At 36.2% G+C, this 23078-nt stretch overlaps 2 protein-coding genes across 2 annotated transcripts; one reads left to right on the top strand and one right to left on the bottom strand.

Moving 5' to 3' along the window:
* Window positions 1-9183: 9183 nt before the first annotated feature.
* On the top strand, window positions 9184-11618 carry K441DRAFT_635149 (HET-domain-containing protein). The gene is made up of 2 exons (XM_067646424.1): window positions 9184-10363; window positions 10417-11618. Exons 1-2 carry the CDS (start codon window positions 9258-9260, stop codon window positions 11489-11491), a joined length of 2181 nt encoding a protein of 726 aa, XP_067504921.1. The 5' UTR covers window positions 9184-9257; the 3' UTR covers window positions 11492-11618.
* A 1506-nt stretch (window positions 11619-13124) lies between these two features.
* On the bottom strand, window positions 13125-13992 carry K441DRAFT_81832 (WD40 repeat-like protein). The gene is made up of 2 exons (XM_067654474.1): window positions 13824-13992; window positions 13125-13766 (listed from the first exon to the last, which is right to left on the bottom strand). Exon 2 carries the CDS (start codon window positions 13738-13740, stop codon window positions 13315-13317), a length of 426 nt encoding a protein of 141 aa, XP_067504922.1. The 5' UTR covers window positions 13741-13766; window positions 13824-13992; the 3' UTR covers window positions 13125-13314.
* Between the last annotated feature and the right edge of the window lie 9086 nt (window positions 13993-23078).

Here is a 23078-nt window from a genome sequence, read left to right on the forward strand (position 1 = left end):
GAACCTAGCCTTCTCTTATAAGGTATAGAAATTAAGTCTAGAATTTAGTAAAGGGTTAGTTTAGTTTTATTATTAGGCGATTATAGTTATAATAGGCATCCCGTACTTTATTTAGGTTAATATAAATAGCCGCTAGGTGCTATATTATCTTATTAATAAATATAAATTAGATAGGGAAGTCGTCCTTAAACTTAGCTTAAAGGTGCCGTTAGGCGTCCCCAGTGGTTTAACTAAAGAGGTAGAGCATTTTAGCTTCTTTAGAAAGGAAATAGTTATAGTTAACGCAGAGCTTTCCTTATACTTAAATCCTCTAATTCTTAAAGGTAGGGTCTATCCCGTTAGATAGTAGTAGGGGATTAAGGAGCTTAACAAACTTTAATTACTTTATTATTATATCCGTACTCCCTAGTATATCGCATTTAGTGGAGTAAATAGGTTGGCTAGGGCTTTAAGAATGGGAAGCTAGGCTATTTTATAGGGCCGTAAGGCTTTCTAGGATATCTTATAGGGTCTCTTATATATTTCTCGCTTTAAAATAATTGGCTTCCTAGCTAGCTATAAGGGCGCGAATCTACTCGCGTACGTCTATAATAATAATAATATTTTTAGTTTCTAATCTTAATTAGATCTTAGGTTCCTCTTAAGTAGAGGCAGCTCTCTTAAATAAGCTTACTTTAGGTGCTATTATTAGCTTCCTAAGGTTTGTTAGTATTATACGCTTTAGTTTTAATTTTAGGGGTATAGGTCTAGTCCTATCTAGCTTATAAGGTGGGATATTATTTAGGCCTTCCCAGGTAATGTAGAGTTATTTTAGTGTCTAAGTATAGCGCGTTAATGCGTTATTGTAGACAAAGTTTCTTTAGGGTGGGATATTATTAAGGCCTTCTTAGGCAATATAGGGAGAGCTTAGTATAATATTACGGCTTAAATAAATGCCTTTAAACCGAAGCTTAAACGAATACTATATTACAAAGATACTAAGCTAAAGAGAAGGAAAAGGGGTTATTAGGACCGATGTAAATAAATATATAGGGTAAGCCGCTAAGGCGCTAGCTTTAGGCGGGCCAATTATAGGTCAGTAGAATATGGTAGAATTTAGTAGGTAACGTGCGATAGCGCCATTATATCTACTTAACTTTATACTATATTTTATTGTTAATATTCTTATAATTAACGACTTTTAAAACTTACTATTTATCTTCCTTCTATTCTCTATACGTGTCTGCTTTATAAACTGGTAGCTTAATATTCTTATATACTAGCTCTAGTATTACAATATACTATATAGAGTAGATCTTTATCCTAGCTAGTAGATTTAACTTAAACGTAATTAGTGAAATTCTTTACGTAATTTTAAAAGGTCCTAGTCTAACGTGGTCCAATTTCTTACTTAGTTATTAACTTTTAAAATTTTTATATAGTAGCTATACTTTATCCCCCTCCTTAAGATTTAGTCCCTTAAATGTCTTAGCGTTATAGTACCTTTTTATTCTTTCTTATACCTTTTTTACTAATTTCATAAGGTCTATATAAAGATTTATTAGTGTTTATATTTTTTCTTTAGCTATGCCACTTATTTTCTTCGCTTATTATAGTAATAATAATATTCTTAGCTTATATCCATAATTTACCTTAAATAGTAATATGCCTATTCCTTCTTATGGTGTTATATTATATATAAACTATAACTAGTAGTAATAATACCTAATTATTCTGTGTATAATTAACATAATATCTTAGATACTGTTTTAGCGTCTAATTTAATCTTTCTATTTAACTGTCTGTCTGCGGATAATATACGGTAGAAGTTACTATTTTAACTCCTTATTCCGCTAAGAATACCTTTTAAAATACTGCTATAAATCTTAGATATCTGTCTAATATAATTTTACTTAGTGCTCTATACCTTATAAACACTTCTTTAATATAAATTTTAGCGATATCCTCTACTGAGATTTCTTCTATATATACTATAAAGTAGCCCTATTTAGTTAACTTATCTACTATTATTAAGATTATATTATACTCTTATCCGGTAATAGGGTCTCTTAACTTTAGTAACTTAATAATAAAGTCTTATAATATAACCTCCTATAGTCTTTCTAGTATTTTAATAGGTTGTAGCCCTTTATATAGCTTATGCCTTATTAGTTTATTCCTTTAGTAATCTAGACACTCTTTTATTACTTTTTTTAATAATATTCTAGATTCTATTAATAATATATTCTTCCTAAAGTCTTAACACTAAGCCTATTACTCTATTATATCCTTAGGTTATTCCCTTATAGAAATCTTCCATAAAATGCTTTACTATGCTTTTTAGGATATACTTCGCCTTTTAATTTCATATATGTCCATCTATAGATCCTCTAGCTATATCTTCAGAATTCTCTATACCTAAAAGCTCTTTAGAGTCTTATAGACTCTTTCTAGTTCGTTATTCTCTTAAGTTACTATTAGTTTAGGGTAATTATATCTAATTAATCTATCCTTATTTCTGCGTAGTATTACTCCTAATAATTTCTTATTATTTTGTAGTTTAGCCTTTCTGCTAAGTACGTCTACCCTTATATTTTTGGTTCCTTTAATATACTAAATCTTAAAATAGTATTCTATAAGTATCTCTACCTATCTAACTTACCTTTAATTAAGTTCTTTTATTATTAGGAACCCTATTAGGTTTTTATAATTAGTCTTAACTATAAATAGTTTTTCTATACCTTATAAGAATGCTCTCTATTTCTTTAGTGCTATAACTATACTTAATAACTCCTTATTGTAGACGTTATAGTTTAACTCTAGTAGTATTATCTTCTAACTATAGTATACTACTAGATGCTATACGTCCTTATGCTTCTATAGTAAATATACTTCTAGTATAAAGTCTAATACGTCCGTTTCTACAATTGTGTTGTTACGGAACCCTACCGCAGGGGCCTCTATAGGAGAGCCCCATGCTCTCGCGTATACCTCGCGTACAGCTTATGTCAGCTACGCGTAGGTATATCACCTCCTTACGCCCTCGACCCTTACGATCGATCGCGTAACGTCTTGTAGACTCCTCAAATACATACGCTTTGTAGCCACTGCCACCGTCCTATAACATTACGTTGCGCCTTTTTTTACTACTAACGCTTAGCCTATAACCAATTCTACGTCTCTATAATACTGCAGGCACTGCTAAAAGTAGCGTATTTATAAATTACCTTACTTTATACTTCTAAGGAACCTATAATATTAAGACGATATTCCTTATTAGCTACTATATTAAACCTAAAGAATAATCTAATACCTATACTTAACCTATAACGCCAATTAATCCTAAAAGAATTTAATTTATTAGCCCTAGCCTTAACCCCTAAGGAGACGGATACTAATAATATCTTATCTTTTATTAACTATATAACTACGGATAAGTAAATAAAAGGGCTACTACCTATTAAAATTAAAATATGAGACGCTAAGACGTTTATAAAAATGGTAGTATAAGACCCTAATAAATACTACCGCCTTTTATAGAACTACTACCTAAAGCTTATATAAGCTAAGATATATACTGCCTAAGATTATAATATTATCTAAGACCTATAAGCTTATAAGGCGCTCGCTAATAACATATATTAAGAAACTAAAGATAACTTCCGCGTGTCTAAACGCGACATCTAATAGTTAAAGAAGGCTGAGATTGTACTAATTGCTACGGTTACTAAAAGAGAAGGTATAATTAAATACCTATAATCTTAGCTTAATATATTATGTTATGATATTCAATTACGCTATTGCGGCTCCCATTAGGGTCTATGCAGCGGGTCTATATGGGTATATATATATACATGTATAAGGGGGGAACCGTACTGCTAGGGCCAGATAAAACCTCTCCTTCTCTTATTATACGGCCTATATAGCCTCTCTTCTAATTAGTAACTGCCAAGCACGAGTAGACGTCTCTTTAAGGCGCTACAGAAAAGCCATCTTAATGCGTACTCTTGGGTTTATCCGGTAGGGTATATAGCTAGGGCCTGGGTTCCGTTCCTGGCTGCTCCGGTTATCTAGGTAGGGCGTAAGCTAGTGGCCTATAAGGCTAGTAGTGGTGTAGAAGGTTCCGTTATTTACATCTACGTTAATATATATAGCTCTATACCTTACCAAGTTTTATTAAGTTCTATTAGGATATTAACCTCTGCTAAATTCTACCAGGTTACCAAATTCTGTTAAATTCTGCTAGGTTACTAAAGTTCTGCCAACTTCTATTAGGTTATTAGATTCTACTAAGTTGCTAAGATTCTGCTAAATTCTATTAGGTTGCTAAGACTCTACTAAATTCTATTAGGTTGCCAAAACTCTACTAAATTCTATTAGGTTACTAAAATTCTACCAACTTCTATTAGGTTGCCAAATTCTGCTAAGTTCTACTAGGTTAATAAGTTCTGCCAAATTCTACCGGGTTACTAGAGTTCTGCCAACTTCTACTAGGTTGCCATCTATAAAATTCTACTATATTCTACCATCCCTGTAGTATTTATCCTCTGCCTCTTAAAGCACTTCCTAGTTTCCTTTCTTTACCCTAGCTAGCTCTCTAGCAAATAAAAGGTATAGTAAGAGGTTTATTTATATAAACTAGTCCGTAACTACCTTAGCAGCCTTTAGCTTAGTTAGGAGCTCCTTATATAAGGATATTCTAATACAGTAATATATTTCCGCCCGGCTAGTAGCGTACCTAGGGTAAAACACCACTACGTGTATCGTTAATTGTTGGCTATAGCCGCATGGGCAGGCCGGAGTTAGGTGCCCTAGTACTTTTTAGTGGTAAAGGTATCTATTAAGCCCTATATACTTGGTTCTAAGTAGCGTATTAATCGTGCTCTTTACCTTTATAAGCCTTACGTAGCGTTTAAAGACTTCCTTATTCTATGGCTCGGCCTAGGCCGTTGTATAGTAGGTAAGCGTGCTTTAATACTTTTCCTATTCCCTTTTCCACTGCTCCTTAAACGCCTCTTATATCCTAGCCCTTCTACTTCTCTTATACTGCGCTTTAGATAATTTTATTAGCCGTGTGTCTATCCCTAAAATAGCGGCCGCCATTTTCTTAAGCTTATCCCGTCTAGTAGGCCGCATTAGTAGCTTTATTTTAGGCTGAAGTTAGTGGGCTATCGTGGCCTATATAGTATTGCACTCCCTCTTAATATGCTCTCTTGCTAGTCCTTTTAGTGTCCTCTCCGCGTAGGCTATAGCTAGCTCTTTAAGGTATATCTAAAGCAGTAGAAACCCCGTCTCGTGCTCCAGTACTACTATTAGCGTTAATTTATACGCCCCCGCAATGGTGCGGAGGTATAGGTTCTATACTACGCCCAGCTAGCGCAGCTTAGTTTTGCTTATTTTCTTAGGTTTTGTCTACTCCGGTGGTAAGTACTAGGTGCTATATCTATATAAGATTGCCGGCCGGACTACGGCGGAGTATACTATCCGCGCCTTCTAGAAGGAGGCGCCCTATATAGAGGCCGTAAGCCAGGTTAGTGCGGCTATTTAGGTAATTACCTTTATCTTAACAATGTTAATGTGCGGTCCCTATTTGAGCTTTAAGTTAACCTATACCCCTAATATACGTAGGTTACTAACTAGGCCTTCTGTAAAGCTATATATATTAGCTGTGGCCTTTATATTAAACTTCTTGTGGCTCCTTATAAAATAGATAAGGTGGTACTTTTTAGGGGTAAACACTACCCTATGCCGGCGTGCCTATGCCGTGTATACCTTATACGCCCTTTCTATGGTTCTGCAGTTTTCCTCCATAGTCTTACTATATATTAGTATATTAGAGTTATTAACAAATCCGAATACTATAGTGGTTCCCCCTTATAGCTTTAGTAGGAGTGTATAGGCAAAAAAGAGGAATAGGATTGGCGATAGTGCTGAGCCTTGGGGTATACCGGTGTTCGTTTATATTATTTATACTATATATCCTCTAATTAAGAGCCTTGTTGTTTAATCCTTAAGGAAGGACTTTATAAACTGTACTATCTAGTGGGGTATAGCTTGGGCCTTTATATTATAGATTATTCTTTTATAGGAGACTTGGTTAAAGGCCCCGGAAATATTAAGGCTAAGTAATAAGGCTACTAGGTTTGGGTTACTCCTCCACACCATGTGTACCTGTTGGGTTAGTAGCTCCAGTGCTGTCTGCGTTAAGCGCCCCGGCCTTGCTCCCATCTAACTAGCTAGTAGCATACCCGTCTCCTCTGTAATTTTAGACAGTCGGCTAGCTACTATTCTCTTAAGTAGCTTCCTAATAGTATCAAGCAGCGCGATTGGCCGGTAGGCCTTTGCCGTGGTATAGGATGGCTTCTGTGGTTTCCGGAGGACTACTGTAATAGAGTCTTTAAACGGTTTTAGGTGATGTCCAATTGCTATACAGCTGCTAAAGAGTTTAGCCAGTACTGGGGCTAGCTGCTCTCTGCACGTCTTAAGGAATTGATTGGTGATCTTCTTTAGACCTGGGGCCTTATTAGGGGCAAGCCCCTTTAGGGCCGTAATAATGTCCTCCTCCTTAACTACTTCCTTCACCTTAGCTTAATAAGCATATTTATAATAATACTAGATACCTCTCTATTATATATAACGCCACCTAAGTCTCTATACCCCTAGTAACTTTACCTACTTAACGCTTAATAGAGGGCTAGCGCTAAGCAGCTTTACCTAATAGGAACCCCTACTAAAGCAGCGATAATAAAAGCTATAATAATTGGACCTAAACTACTACTATAGGGTTTAATATACGCTACCCTAATCCCCTAGTCTTTTAGGGAGACTATAAGGAATACAGCTACTAAAAGATATAAATCCGCGAGAAACTAACTTAAAGCGCCTGCCTTTTTCCTACGGAAGACACTAAGATTGGCTATATTATTAGGCGAATAAAGGGTATACCGTTTAATAGACTCTTCGCCTAATAGGAGATTAGTAGCCCCTAGAAGTGGTAGTTTTATTAAGAAGTCCTTAATAATCTTAACCTAATATACTATAACTACGACCTACTAGCTACTAACTAAGCTAAACTATATACTCTAAAGATAAGCCCTACTAAATTATTTAACGAATTCTATATTAAATTTTAGGAATATACTAAAGCCCTCGCCTAAGATAATACTAAAGACCAGGAGAACCTCCTTAAAAAAGTTACTTATTACCTTAGTTACGCAGCCGCTAGCTATAACTATAACAATATTTATAATATGGTAGCAGCTCTATAGAAGATTAAATAACAACTAAATTAGATTACTACTACTAACTCTTACCTAAAGACCTCTCTATAGAAGCCCCCTAGGCCTACTAAACCTATATATATTAAGCTACTAATACCTACTACCTTAAGTACTACCGGAACTAATATTAATTTCTCTATACTAACCTTTCTATAAAAACTCCTAAATAGAGAGCGCGAGCTATTCCGGAAACTAGGACGCTGCTATAAATGCTATTAAGAAGGCTATTATTATAATAACCTAAACTACCTAATGGCTAGGTTTAGTAGCCGCCGCCTAATACTTACGCCACTACTATATAAGATAAAGACGTAGTAATAGCGGTAAAGTTGGATACGGAAACGGAAAACGCTAAGTTTTAGCCTTAAGTCGTGGGTTATAACGCCCTAATAATAGAGGGATCTATATATCGGCTTATTTAATAGATAACTCTATAAAGATAAATAGACGGAAATAGATAGTTTTACCTATAATAGGAACTACTGCTAAAAAATAATATAAAAGCCGTTCTATAATTAATTGCAAAGCTACTAATAAATTTATAGATACCCAATTTGTGTATACTTATAACCTACTTACCTTACCCCTTACTAAATCCCGCGCCTTATAACTCGCTAACAGTAATTATACCGCATAGAAGATTACCTATATAGTATAACTCTACCTAGATATAAATAGGCACCAGGAAGAACTCTAGGCCTATATTATACTACTTATTAACTACCCTATTATCCTTAGAATAAACTAGCTTAAATAATATAACCCCGCCATTAACTAGAAGAAGAGAGAAGTAACCTTTAACTCTAAATACTGTAGAGAGACTTGCCTAGGGTATAGCCTAGCCGTCTTTATTTACTCCCTGGGATATTAACTTAAGGAACTCCTTATTATCCTACCTATAACTAACTGCTACTATATAAGTACCCTAGCCTTCTACCGCATAGCACGTAAGAAAGACTAGACTATTACTATAGCTTCTTAATTATAACTATATAAGCTTAATAAAGAATAAAACTACGTCCTCTATAGTAATAGGATAGATATAGTTGACCTTCTAGAAGATGACGCCCCTATAGAACTTTATAAACTTTTACCTTTAGACTTTAAGAAGTTTATAAAGCTTAAAAAAGGACTTACTAATAAAGAACTCTGCGAGCTCCTCCCTAAGAGGTATTATAACTTTACTAATATATGCTTATAAAAGAGCGTAGATATACTCCCCCTATATTAACCTAATAACTATACCATTAATATTAAATAAGGAAAAATGCTACCTTATAAGAGACCTTATTTAATATTAAAAGACGAACATCTAGTTATAAAAAAGTATATTAATAAGCACCTTAATAAAGGATTTATTCGTCCTAGTATATTACTAGTAGCCGCCCCCATCCTTCTTACTAAGAAGCTAGAAGGAGGTATTTAATTCTATATTAACTATAAAGGACTTAACGCTATTATAATTAAAAACTAATACCTAGTACCGCTTATACGTAAGACCCTTAAGCGGCTTAATTAAGCTAAAATCTATACTAAGCTTAATATTATCGCTACCTTTAACTATCTCTAAATACGGGAAGGTAATAAATAGAAAACCGTATTTGTATTACGCTTCGGCCAATTTAAATATACTATTATACCCTTCGGCGTATATAACGGCCTAGGCACCTTCTAAAGCTATATTAATAACGCCTTATTGGTGCTCACACCTTACATAAACTTGCTAGGGAATCCCTGGCATCAAAAATCGATTTTTCCCTAGTGTTTTTGGCGGTTCGGATAGTTTGTGTTCGGCCAAGCGTTTAGCCGAGGGGGGGGACAGATTTTTGAGATGCACTGTAAGCAATTTGATCAAAACTTCATGAGAATTATTTAGACTTTTCCAAGTTAACAAAGCTTTTCAAGTTCGTCAAGATGGCTGATACCGAGCCCGACAACGAAGACTGGGAAACCGCATCCGAAGAGTCCACAGATGATGAGAACGACAACCGCATAGTAATGCCTCCACTCCTACCCGTTCCTTCCGGTCTGGCAAAGCCCGGAGACAAGCTCTGCGATATTTGCAAAGCACTCAAATTGGGCCCAAAACGCTTCATTGTCCACCAGAGCGAAAATCAAAAGAAAAACAAACCCGACAAAGCAGACATCTCTCTCGGACAAGTCACTTCCATCCGAAACAAATCGTTTTGCCCACTCTGTCGACTCGTCATCGCCTCACTCGGAGGCACTAAAGTTCCGGACTTTGAGGATGATGAACCCGTTTGTGTAGTTATGAGCTGGAATACCAACGGCCCTATCCCTGACCCCGAACAACCTTGGAACCACATCCCTCAGATTCGGGTCTTGAGGCCTTATGCAAAGAAGGTTGGCGGAGGGTTTGTACGAGAAGTTAGGTTGAACATGTTTCCCGAGATAACGTTACTTGCGAATGATGCCCCGGTGAGTGAGAAGACATTTTTGGTGAGGCTGGTCGAGCAGGAGAAAATTGATTTTGATATCGTAAGGAACTGGATGTCGATTTGCAAATCTCAGCATGGCGCGGCATGTAATAAAGCTATGATTGAGGAGCATGAGAAGGAGCACCCGGCGGATGAGGTTCCTGCTTTTCGGTGCATTGATGTTGTAGAGAAATGCCTTGTAAGACCAAAGAGTGGAAGTAAGTATGTCGCATTGAGCTATATATGGGGCCGGAGAGAGTTCTTCAGAACACTTAGAGGGAATGTTGCGTCTTTGGAACAACCTAGAGCGTTTGAAAAACCAGAATATCTCAGTAAAATTCCGCCGACGATCAGGGATGCTATGGAAGTGACGCGAGAGATTGGCATTCGATACTTATGGGCCGATTCTCTGTGCATCGTTCAAGATGACGAGACAGACGAAAAGAAAGAAGCTATCAAGAAGATGGACCTCGTCTATGGAGCGGCATATTTGGTGATCATAGCGGCGACAGGTGACGATGCATACGTCGGGCTTCCGGGTGTGCGACCCGATACTCGGGGACGTAGCCAGATCATTGAGGAGATTGCGCCTGGTTTCCGCCTTGCCTTCAAAGAGGTGTATCAGAACTACACTGAGGATGCGGTTTACTACAAGAGGGGTTGGACGTACGTACACTGCTCACGTCGCCTTCCTGTTCCGTCGAGCTGACCAATAGTAGATACCAAGAAAATATATTCTCGCGGCGGAGCCTCGTATTCATTGGCGGACAAGTAATCTTTAGGTGTTCTGGAGCCGATCAGTGGAGGGAGGACATCGTATTCGAAGATGAGAATGGTCTCAGCGGAGATCAACCTAGAAGAAATGAACGATCAGGAGACATTGGAGAGTTTGAAGGATTGTTCCAAGACTTCTCGGAAAGAGTTCTGACGTACCAGTCAGATATTTACAATGCCTTTGCTGGAATTTCCCGATACACCACTCGAGGCTTGAAGACAAATTTGTGCCATGGCATTCCAGAAGCATACTTCGATTGGTTTCTCCTGTGGGATCCCTTGGGACCACAAGAGCGCCGAGGATTTGTGCCAAGCTGGTCGTGGATGGGTTGGATGGGAGGTGGATCATGGTCGCATATATGGGATTGGTACAGTCGGAGCACGAAGAAGATTCGCAGAGCACAGCGACAAAGGACCTGGATAATTTGGTATGAACGTACAGCTCATGACTCCGAAGATTGCACCCTTCTCTGGAGGCACGATAAAGGTGCAGTCTCCAATAGGCGAAATTTCTACGGAGCCAGCAATCAGCCGCGATTTCCCTTCGATTGCTCAAAGACAAGACCAACTCCCCGCACTCTAGTCAGCGCTCCGGAAAATTACGAAGATATCCTCTATCCTTACTCTGGATCTGGGTTCTTACAGTTCTGGACGGTCTTGGTCTCCTTCAAGCTTGATACACCGATTAGTCCCGCGGATGAAGAAGGCCCTGCGAACAAGTTCTTCCGAGCGGGTATCTTCGGTCGGAGTCGTCGCGAGCTTGGAATCGTTTTCTTGAACGAGATTTGGGCATCGAAGAACGTTCCCGGAGAGCATGAATTCATTCTGCTATGTGAAGGCAGAGATGAGCGACCGGAGTACGGCAAAGAAGACGAAGAAGATGGATGGAGATATAAAGCTATGCTAATTGAATGGCATGGTCAATGGGCCGAGCGCGTTGCAGTCGGATCGATAGGTAAAGGTGACTGGAACGAGGCGGTGGATGAGGGCGCTCAATGGAAAGAAATCATTTTGGGATAGTGGGAAGTGGAATTGTTTCCGAGCAGCAAAAGGATTAACCCTCCTGCTGTCACGCAGTAGAGTGTATATATAGTGTGCTCGCCAACAGAAATGAAGAAAATCAATCGAATCTATTTGTTCATTCGAGATACTTCCAGTACAGCCTTCGGATTTTGAACTATTCCGTGGCTTGTTGGTTGTTGAATTGGACATACCTGTTAACTACGGTTAGCAACGGTTAATTCTCATTAACAGTGTAACGAAAGTTAATGGAGTTAAATGAAAAGTGAAACTGTGAGTACTCGTGGTACCCACTAGTAAGCAGCGCTTACTAGTGGTCCCGGGCTCAATGCAACAACCGAGCTCAATGCAACTTTTATATTTGTATGGCGTCTCATATAAAATTAACCTTTTTCTAAGTTAAATAACTTAACAACAACGCTATAATAAATTATTAAATATATATACTTCTTTTTTTTATACCTAAATAAGTATAAAGAAACTTAATTTTAATATTAATTTTCTATTTTATAGAAGTTTTAGTATTTACTGGCCTTAAATAAAATATAATAATAAAAAGTATAGAAATATAATAAATATAATAAATATCAGCTTTAAATAAGTTATGTTATTGATTTTTAAAGGATTATATATAAGCCTTTAAATTCTTATATAATTTCTATGTAGTATTATTAAGTTATTCAACTTAGAAAAAGGTTGATTTTGTATGAGACGCCATACAAATATAAAAGTTGCATTGAGCTCGGTTGTTGCATTGAGCCCGGGACCACTAGTAAGCGCTGCTTACTAGTGGGTGCCACGAGTAAATCAATTCATTCATGAATCCGAATCCCATTAGGCAGAATTGATGATCCCATAGGCAACACCTCAATAGTCGCCGGTGACCATATCCCCCTATCTATATTCCCAACCATCACACTCCCCACAGGAGACCAACGAAGAAAACGCCTTACCTACCTCGCCTCAGTCCACAGCCATGTTCTCCGTCTCCAACAGCGTGCCCAACAGTCAACCAGCTACAGTTCCGACGTCATATTGTAGCTGGTTGGCCGAAAGCTCTACTTGAACTGGAACTGATTGCCTATAGGCCCGAACTGATTGAAAACTGTCAGTTGAACTGCCAAGATATCCTAATTAGGAAATTTGTATAGCCGGAAGTAGAGGGAGTGCTTACCTACGTCGCGCGTCACTCCCCTACTACTATAGGTGGTGCCCCATCTACTGCGACCACTATAGGCTCTTCCGTAGTAATAGTACTAGGCTGTTTGGCCCTAATCGCGATGCCCACAAAGCCTTTCTGCAGCCAATCCTTCTGTAGCTCCAGCGACTCAATTGTATCATCTTGTAGGCGGTTCCGATCGTCAGTAACGTCGTCGTCAACAGCGCTAAACCTCCGCTCGCACTCTGGGCTCATCGCCGGTATAGAAAAGAGATCCATTGCCATACGGTACAGTATCGGATAGGTAGTCTTCTGGCCGCGCCAGTACTCAATCGGATTCGTAATATTCGACTCAGCTTGCGTAGGACAGGTCTCTGTATAGCGATCTAGCTCGCTCCGTAGATGCTGTCGCTTAGACAGTAGCTGTGAAAGACGGTGCGCGCAAAGTGTGTTGAGGTTTTCTTAGCATGCGGGGTCTCGTTTCGTAGGGATAGAGGTTACTTGTGCGCTTCCATCGATCCCAGCTTGGTATGAAAATTGGAAACTCAAGGCCTTTGTGGAAATGCTCGCATGTTCTTTGTGCGGATTGTAACGTTTTCGCCGTATGAGCCCGCAGGGGCGTTTTGGTCATATGAACACTTTGTGGCATAGAATGAACAAGTTTTTAGTAAGCAGAGAATCCCCTACGGGCGTCTCCAGTGTACGGGCAGTTTTGGCACACGGCTACTTTGTGTCCATGATCCTGTACGAAGATAGCAGGCAGCTCTTCTAATTGAGAGGGGGGAGTATGTGAAGATTTTAAAGGAAGAGGAATATTTCCTCTATTTGTTTTAAGATACTTGCTATCCGGCGAGAGGGCGACGGCGCGAATCGAGGCGGAATGGCCCTCGAGCGTGCTGTGGCAAGACCCCGTCGCCGTATCCCACAGCCGTACAGTCTTGTCGGCAGATGCGGACGCTACCAGCTGGCCGTCCGGCGAGAAGGCGACGGCGTTAATCGAGTCGGAATGGCCCTCGAGCGTGTTGCGGCAAGCATCCCATTTATCTTCTACTTTCGGTAGCCTGCTAAACCACCCTAGATTATAATCCATGAACGTCTTCCGTATAATACTTCTTTCTAGTGCAAAGATAAGCGCTAAAGAATAGACTTATAGAGGTATATTTTCTAGTATACCTTGGAACCGCAATATAAATCGTTTCGCATCGCGTGTCACGGAAGTGGGCACGAGCTGGAATACAATGTACTAAACAGGGTAGTAATTGAAGAAGGCTACGTACGCGTAACTATGCGTGGTTGATACAAAGACATTTGGATGAAGAAGAAGAGTCTTCGTGTGCCAGGTACGGGTATATATAGGGGTTGTAGGGGAACGTGCGTAGGTGTCTCGGGACGAACGTGAGCACGGGTCAAGAACGTCAAAACGCGCAGGGACGTGAGAACGTGTGAGTCCCGTGACAGTACCCCCCCCTTACTTCCGAGCTCCTGCGAGGCGTTCGTGTATACAGAAAAAAAAACCCCCCAATTAAGGGGGGAAAAAATTCGTCAGCCTTCTCCGCCCTTCTACGTCCTCCGCTGCGCAGGCTCCGAGCATACAGCTCGGCCAGTGTTGCCGAAAGCTCCGGGAGTGTGGAAATACGCCACGTTACAAAATCTTACACTGGATGAACTTTAACACGGTCTAAATCTAATTTATTTACTAGTAATTAAGAAATAAACCCTATAGCCGCGCCGCTGTCTGTAAGGTAGTCTCGCGTTACCTATTTATTATTAACTTAAATAGAGATAGGAATAACTATACGGTAGCTTATTCTATCTTTCTCTTACTAGCCTAATATAAGGGAGTAAAGATCTACTAGGCTTTTTCTTTTTTATGTGGCTAAGTTAACTTTTACTTCTTCTCTAAGTAGTAATATTTCTTATAGCCTTCCTTATAGCAGTTAAAATAGATAAGTAGCTTTCCCTACCTATTTAAATTAGGTTTCCGACTATTATTATTTTAAGGCTAACTAGTATTACTCTAGAGCTATAAGGCCTACTTACGTTATTCTTTTATAAAGTAATTAAGTTAGGACCTACCCCTATTATTAAAGCTAGGTCTAGTCCTAGGTTCTTTATTATTAGTATTTTATTCCTTTTACTTCCTTAAATAATCTCCGAGTCTTTAGTATTCTTAATCTAAGTAGCTTTAGAAATAAGCTATTTTTAAGAGGTAGGAATTTTACCTATTAGCGACTTAGTTAATTAAGGTACAAGCACGGCAAGAGGTACGCGCAAGCCTATACAATTGGTAGTCTATAAACGAAGATCTAAAGCTAAAGAAAGGAAAGGAGATAGAGGGCGGCGCCGCTTAACGTTATATACGATCCTCTAGTTATATGACGGCAACTATCTAGAACTGTATAAAACTGTCTATAACTGTTTATAACTGTCTGCAACTATCCGCTATAATCTACTAATATTTATTAGCTACAATCCACCAGTTTCTACTAGTGCCGTAATATTACCCCCCCCTCTAAAAAAGCCTGCCCTTAGGCTTTATACGTCTATATTATATCTATAGGGTATTTTTATCTTTATGCTTAATAGGCAGCTTATTATCTTCGCTATTTTAGCATTTTATCTACTCGTTAAGGTACTTTAGGGGTCTGGGTTTATTAGGGTAACGACTATAGAATTTCTAAAGCTTATAGGGACTACCTATAAAGTTCTATATAGGGTACTAAGTGGGGTCTAGGTTATACCCTTTCTAACTAATATAATATTTTAACATTCCCCCTTACAAGCTTACAGGCTAGTATTTCTTTAATTTCCTATTTATTATCGCCATTGACTTAAATCGGTAAGGGAGGTTTATTCTTTTATCTAGGTAATAGGTTATTTACGGCTTTCCGTAATTTATCCGGAGAAAAAATAGGGTAAACTTTAATTAAATCTGGAAGCTTTACTTTATACACGTTGCCTATCTTTTTAAGAACCTTATACGGTCCTACTATCTAATAGTTTAGCTTATAGCTAGGTCGTTCCGTCTTTTAGTTCTTTATTATAACCTAGACTATATCTCCTACGGTAAAGTTAGGCTCTTACCTATACTTTTTTTTTATTTTTATGTCCGTTGTATTATACTACGTATAATACTGCGCATGCAGCCTCTAGGCTATGGCGCTATAGTTCTATATACATGAATCCTTTCTAGGCAGCTTAACATGTACTAGTAGCTATGTCCTAGTAGTTTATAGTTCCTTAGTAAACTAAATTACTATAACTACTAAGGAATAAGAAAACGGTAGGAAAAACTATAAGAAATCCTAACACCTGTCCTTGTCCTTTTGCAATTTATTTCTGTCCTTTTGCTCTCTAATAACCTATACTTATTTGCCTACTATTATATTAATTTTTAGGCCTTTTCTAGATTTATACGGGCTACCGTTTAGGCTTCTTCTAAGCGCTTAGCGTACTACTAGGCTTCTTTATAAGATAGTTTTTTGCGTACAGTCTAGGATCCTTTTAGTTTTTCCTAGTTAAAGCTTATGTGGGGTAAGTAGCCTATTTTTAGCTGGATAGGGGCAAATTCTATAGAGTTATAAGGTAGGGTCGCTTAGGCATAATTTATTAGGGGTAGTAGTTTAGCCTCGTTATCTTAGAAGTAGTTAATAAAGGGCCGAAGTCTCTGGTCTAAGTATTAATTTATAATTTCCGTCTAACTATTTATCTAGGGGTAGTATGCTATAAAAAGCTTTAGCTTAATACCTAAGATCTAGGTAAACTTATTCTAAAAAGCCAAAATAAATTACGGCCTATAATTGGATATAATAGTATCTAGTAGTCCGTAAATTTAGTAGACGTAATAGATATATAGTTGGGCCGCCTTTTTAGTATTAATATTCTTTTAATAGGGGATTAAGAATGGGCGTTTGCTAAAGTAGTTAACTAGAATTATAACTATATTATATCTATTACAGTCTATAGGTAGTTTATAAAAGTCTATAGAGATATACTACTAGGGGCGTTCTAGTATTAGGAGTAGTTTTAATAATCCTAGGGTTTTATCTTGTGGAATTATATATCTGCGGCAGTTATTATAGTTCTATATATAGCAGTTAATATCCGCAACTATTCTAGGCCAGTAGTAGCGGTTACTAATAATCTTATAGGTCTTATTTTTTCTAGGGTAGGCCGTAGAGACTTAGGTATAAGCTTTGGCAATAAGCCGGGTCTATAAGTTTTATTTTTTTAGCTACTACTAGCCGTTCCTAGTACTTAAGTAGTCCGTTTTTAAGGGACTATAGGCTAGTAACGTTCTTTACCTTTTTACAGTACTCCTATAGAGAGGGGGTTGTTTAGTTAGCCTATAGTAGTTTATTAATAAGGTTAAGTTTAGAGGAGTTAATAGGATATATCTTAGCGCCTAAGGAGTTTATGCTTAGTTCTACCTATATCTAGGGGTTAAGGTATTTTAGTTATAGTAGCGTCTAGGTCTATAATAAGATCTTTATAGCCGTCTAGTTATCTAGGTCTTGCTTATACCTTATAAGAGCGTCCGCATGGTTTATAGCGCCTAGTCTATATATAATTAAGAAGTTAAACTAAGATAGGGTATCCGCCTAGCGTGCCTGCTAGGCTGTAAGGGCTTTAGTTATTATAAAGTATTCTAGGGCCTTATAATCTAAAACTACTTTAATTGGCTTAGGGGTCCCCTCTAGCTATATACGCTAGTGCTAGAAGCTAGAGATAATAGCTAGCATTTTTTATATTATAGATATAGTAGTTTAGCTTAGCATCTATTATAGTCTCTAAATAGTATATAATAGGGTGCCACTCTCTATCTAGTTACTTTTAGGAAAAAACACTAGCTATTACGCCGTTTAAGGTATTAGTTTCTAGCATTAAAGGCCGTTTTAGGTCAAAAAGGGCAAATAGGGAAGCTAATACTAGCCGTTTCTTAATGTTACGGAACGAGGGCAGTGGCGATAGAGCGTATGTATTTAAGGAGTCTATAAAACATTGCGTAATTAACCGTAAGGGTTAAGGGCGTAAGGAGGTGATATACCTACGCGTAGCTAATATAAGCTATACGCGAGGTGTATATAAAAGCACGGGGCTCTCCTATAGAGGCCCCTGCGGTAGGGTTTTATAATATTATCCCCCCTCCTATAGAGGCGGAGCTCCGGCGACGCTGTGGTTACTATATATATATAAAAGGGACACTTAAGGTATAGAAAAGAAAAAAAGGGGGGTATTACTAAATGTTTTAAATAATATTATATAATAAGGCTTAGCATCTAAGAATTTAACTAATTAGATAACTTTAACCGCTGGTTAAAGTTCCTAGATATTTTAATAATATTCCGGTTATATAATTATATTTTACCGCAATCTAATAGCAATTTGCCTTTATATAGTAATATATAACGGTTTAACTCTATAAGGGCTCCTATAAAGAATTAGGTATAAAATCTCTGCTTAGGCCCAGTTTCTATAGGTTTGCGTAGTAAAAGTCATTAATTAGATCCTTTGTATTTTTAAAGTCTTCCTATAGTTACTATTCTGGCTAATCTATATTAAATCCTATATATATAGCTCTATAGTAAAGCCGTCGTCCTTTACCTTTACTAAAGTATTTAGAGTTAATAATTTATTTAATAGTCCACTCCTTATAGTTCTTGTCTTTGTTCTTATCTTAGATTAATACTAGTAGGGGTTTAAGCTATATCTACCCTAGTAAGGGGTTAGGCTAATAAAGGTATAGTAGCTATAGGTAAAATATAGGCTATATCCTACGGGTAGCTAGGGTAAGTAGGAGTTCTAGCTTATATACGGCTTCCTTATTAATAACTTATTTAATTAAATAGGGGCTAAGGTTCTTATAATTAAGTGACTTTATAGGCCTCTATATAGAGATATTATATATATTTAGCTGTGCCTAGTCGCTAACATATATCTCTAGTGGTGGCGTTCTATAGTGGTTAGCAAAGTAGGCCTACTTTACTTAAGCCTAGGCCATTTCTCCCTTATAGTAGTTAAGTAGATTTTTTTATATAGTCTGCATATTAGTTAGTAAGTAGTATCTTAAGGCGTTTTTTATATAGTAGTTTCTTATTAATAGGTTCTAGTGGCTCTATACTAGATTAGGGGTAATAACCCTTATTTGCGAAGAACGGGGTAAGTCCTATAGTGGTTAAGACGTAGTTATTTACTATAAATTTACCTAGTAGGAGGTAATATACCTAGTTATTTTAACTATAGGCAACTACCTATTATAGGTACGCTTTTATATTAGTATTAGCGTTTTCTAGTTACCTAGTAGTTTTAGAGTAAAAGGATATAGACATTTTAACGGAGATACTAAGGTATTAGCAGATTCGTCTTTATATATTAGAGTTAAATTATATACCTTAGTCGGACGTAATTAAGTTAGGTAACCTATATAGTTAGTAAACTTTATAAAGGAAGGCGTTAGTAATATCGCTAACGGCTATACCTTTAGTTAGGATATAGTGGCGCTCTTTTATAAGTCGGTATATTATTATAAGGATATTCTTATAGGTACGGCCGTGTTATTTATAGGGTAGTAGGTTAATAATAAAATCTATAGCAATATCTGCCTATTGTTGTATAGGTACTAGTAGAGAGTATAGTAATCCTTAGTACTTTGTATTAAAGGCCTTAATATACTTATAACCGTAGTAGGCGCCTATAAAGCGTTTAACTAAGTCTATTATTTTTGGCTAGAAGTAGTATCGGCTAAGAAGCTTATAGGTTATAGGCTATTTAGATTAGTTATTGTTATAAATTTTTTAAGTTAGGGATAAATAGGTAACCTCTATAATAGAGCCTATTCTCTTTTACTTTTAAGGCTGCTATATTAATCTAGCCTAAGCTTTAGAGGTTAGTAGGCAGCGTATAGGCGCTAGCGGTCTTTATGGTAATAAGTTAATATAGTAATAGGTTAATAGAGGTGTTATATACTATAGTAATAAGCTTATTAATTTTAAGAGGTAACTTTAGTTCTATAGTATAAAGCTAAGGTATAGTTAGCTCTATTATAGGTAGTATGCCTAAGGCTAAATTTTATGCTTTTAGGATTATCTATTATTAGAACTAATTATAGGGGTTATCTTTAAACTAAGGAAGGTCTTATAAGCAGCGTATTAGGCTATTAGGTTTAGTACCTTATACTCCTAATCTATATATAATTTTAAAGTTAAAACTAGAGAGGAACTTATTCTAATATACTTAGCGTTAGTTTAGCTACTTTATAGTTATAAAGTACTTAAGGTTGCAATAGTTTATAAGGACTTTAGTTAGCTAGTTAGGCTCTACTAAGGAGAGTTCTAGTTAAAATTCTTTAAACGCTTATATAATTATAAGGAGTTCTTTATTATAGATCTTATAATTATACTCTTATAGTATAAGCTTAGACGAGTAGAATATAACTAGGTAAAGGAAACCGTTATTACCTATCTAGGAAAGGTGTAATGGAACCTTATAGCAGGAACTACGATAGGCTCGTTATTAGGCTAGGTATATAGGAAATGCAAGTATAAAAGTCAACAAGTAATAACAACTAGTGGAGTGGTTGCCTAATAGATTAACTCTAATTGTATTCTAAGAATTACTATAAGGAAGAAACTATCTAGGTAGGGATTAAGGGTCCTTAAATATATAACTATACTCCTATAAAATCCTTCTTATACGTAATATACATATACTCTATCTGCTCTATTATAAATTATATAGATCCTATAGATTATATAGATTACGTCACGTAACCTTAGTTACTATTCCTCGTTACATAGCTCTATTAGCTCTATTTTAGACCATACTTATATTAACTAACTAGCTTCTTCTAACTCTTCCCTAAGTAGTTATAATATTATACTTAAAGCGTCTATAACACTATCTCCCTCCTCTTTATCTTCGTCCTTAAAGATTCCTAATATCTCTAAGTTATTTACTAGAGGTATAATATCCATCTAATTAATTTAGTTAATATTATTACTTATTATACCTAAAGCAATTTCTTCTTTTTTAACTACTTGTCGCATTTGCACTGTTGCTGCGATATTATCTCTTAGTGAGATTATACCGTCTCTATATTCTCGTTGTTTAAAAAAGGTATTAGTTTATATTACGTTAGCGAACCTATCTTCACAACAACCGTCCTCTTATTTAGAGTGCACTAAAGTAAATATTTATTCGTCCTATGATGTTCGCTCTATCTCTAATACTAAATATACGCGACCTATTACTCTTAATAGTTATCTAGTTCCCTAATTAATTTGTCTTAGGGTCTTATATTTAATTTATTGCTACGTGGCTAGATAATAAACTATCCGTTGCTCTGGCGGAGTTATACTATTCCCATAACGCAGAACGGGAGGCTGCTGATACTTAGCAACGGGCCCTTAAGTCTCATCTTATGGCGTCCGCTTAGTTAATCCGTCTTAAGAAGGTTTATAAAAAGGTCCATTTTAAGGAGTAGAAGCTTATAAAATAGAGTCTATAGGAACTTAGTAATAAAAAAACGGATTCTCTTTTAACAGAGAAGGAAATAGATCTAAGTAGTTCGGCAACTACTCTTCTTAAATCCCCCTTAGGTAACTCGTTCTTTGGCGATTCTTCTTTATTAATATTACCTAACCTAATCTCTTCTAATACTTCTATACCTTTCCTATAATATTTTTTTTTAAATTTTTTAGTAGTTTCTAGGTAGTCTTAGTATAGCCTATCTACTTAACCTTATACTATATTTTATTGTTAATGTCCTTATAACTAACAATCCTTAAAACTTGCTATTTATCTTCCTTTTATCCTTTATACGTGTCTACTTTATAAACTAGTAGCTTAATATCTCTATATGCTAGCTCTAGCTCTAGCATTATAATATACTATATAGGGTAGATCTTTATTTTAGCTAGTAGGTTTAATTTAAACGTAACTAATAAAATCCTTTACGTAATTTTAAAAGGTCCTAGTCTAATATAGTCTAACTTCTTACTTTATTATTAACTTTTGAAATTTTTGTATAGTAGCCATACTTTATCTCCCTCCTTAAGATCTGGTCCCTTAGATCTCTTAGCGTTATAGTACTTTTTCATTCTCTTTTATACTTTCTTTACTAATTCTATAAGGTTTATATAAAGATTTATTAACGTCTTTATTCTTTCTTTAGCTATGCTACTTATTTTCTTCGCTTACTATAGTAATAACAATATTCTTAGCTTATACCCGTAATTTGCCTTAAATAGTAATATGCCTATTCCTTTTTAAGGTGTTGCATTATATATAAACTATATAACTGGTAATAACAATACCTAATTATTTTATGCGTAATTAATATAGTGCCTTAGATACTGTTCTAGTGTCTAATTTAATCTTTTTATTTAACTATCTGTCTGCGGATAATATATAGTAGAAGTTGCTGCCCTAACTCCTTATTCTACTAAGAATACCTCCTAAAATACTACTACGAATCTTAGATCCCTATCCCATATAATCTTACTTAGTACTCCGTGTCTTATAAATACTTCTTTAATATAGATTTTAGCATATCTTCTGCTAATATTTCTTCTGTACATGTTATAAAGTATCCCCACTTTATAAGCTTGTCTANTATTACTAAGATTGCGTTATAATCTTATCTGGTAATAGGATCTCTTAATTTTAGTAACTTAATAATAAAGTCCTATAATATAACCTCCTATAGTCTCTTTAGTATTTTAATAGGTTATAGCCCTCCGTATAGCTTATGCCTTATTAGTTTATTTCTCTAGCAATCTAAATATTCCTTTATTACTTTTCTTATAATATTCCAGATTCTATTAATAATATACTCCTCCTAGAGTCTTAATACTAAGCTTATAGCTTTATTGTGTCCTTAAGTTAATCCCTTATAAAAATCTTCTATAAATTGCTCTACTATGCTTTTTAGGATGTACTTTGCTTCTTAGTTTTTATATATATCCATCTATAGATCTTCTAGCTATACCTCTAAAATTCTTTATACCTAAAAGCTTTTTAGTGTCTTATAGACCTTTCCTAGCTCCTTATCCTCTTAAGTTACTATAATTTTTAAATAATTATACCTAATTAATCCGTCTATGTCTTTTCGCAGTAAAGCCCCCAATGGCTTTTTATTATTTTGTAGTTTAGCCTTTTAACTTAGAGCATCTGCTTATATATTGTCTATACCCTTAGTATACTAAATCTTAAAATAGTATTCTATAAGTATCTCCGCCCATCTAACCTATCTTTAATTAAGTTTCTTTATTATTAGGAATCCTATTAGGTTTTTATAATCCGTCTTAACTATAAATAGTTTCTCTATACCTTATAAGAATGCTCTCTATTTCTTTAATACTATAACTATACCTAACAACTCCTTATTATAGATGTTATAGTTTAACTCTAGTAGTGTTATCTTCCGAC

Source organism: Cenococcum geophilum (genome assembly GCF_001692895.1).
Source record: "Cenococcum geophilum 1.58 unplaced genomic scaffold K441scaffold_17, whole genome shotgun sequence".
Taxonomy (NCBI): Eukaryota; Fungi; Ascomycota; class Dothideomycetes; order Gloniales; family Gloniaceae; genus Cenococcum; species Cenococcum geophilum.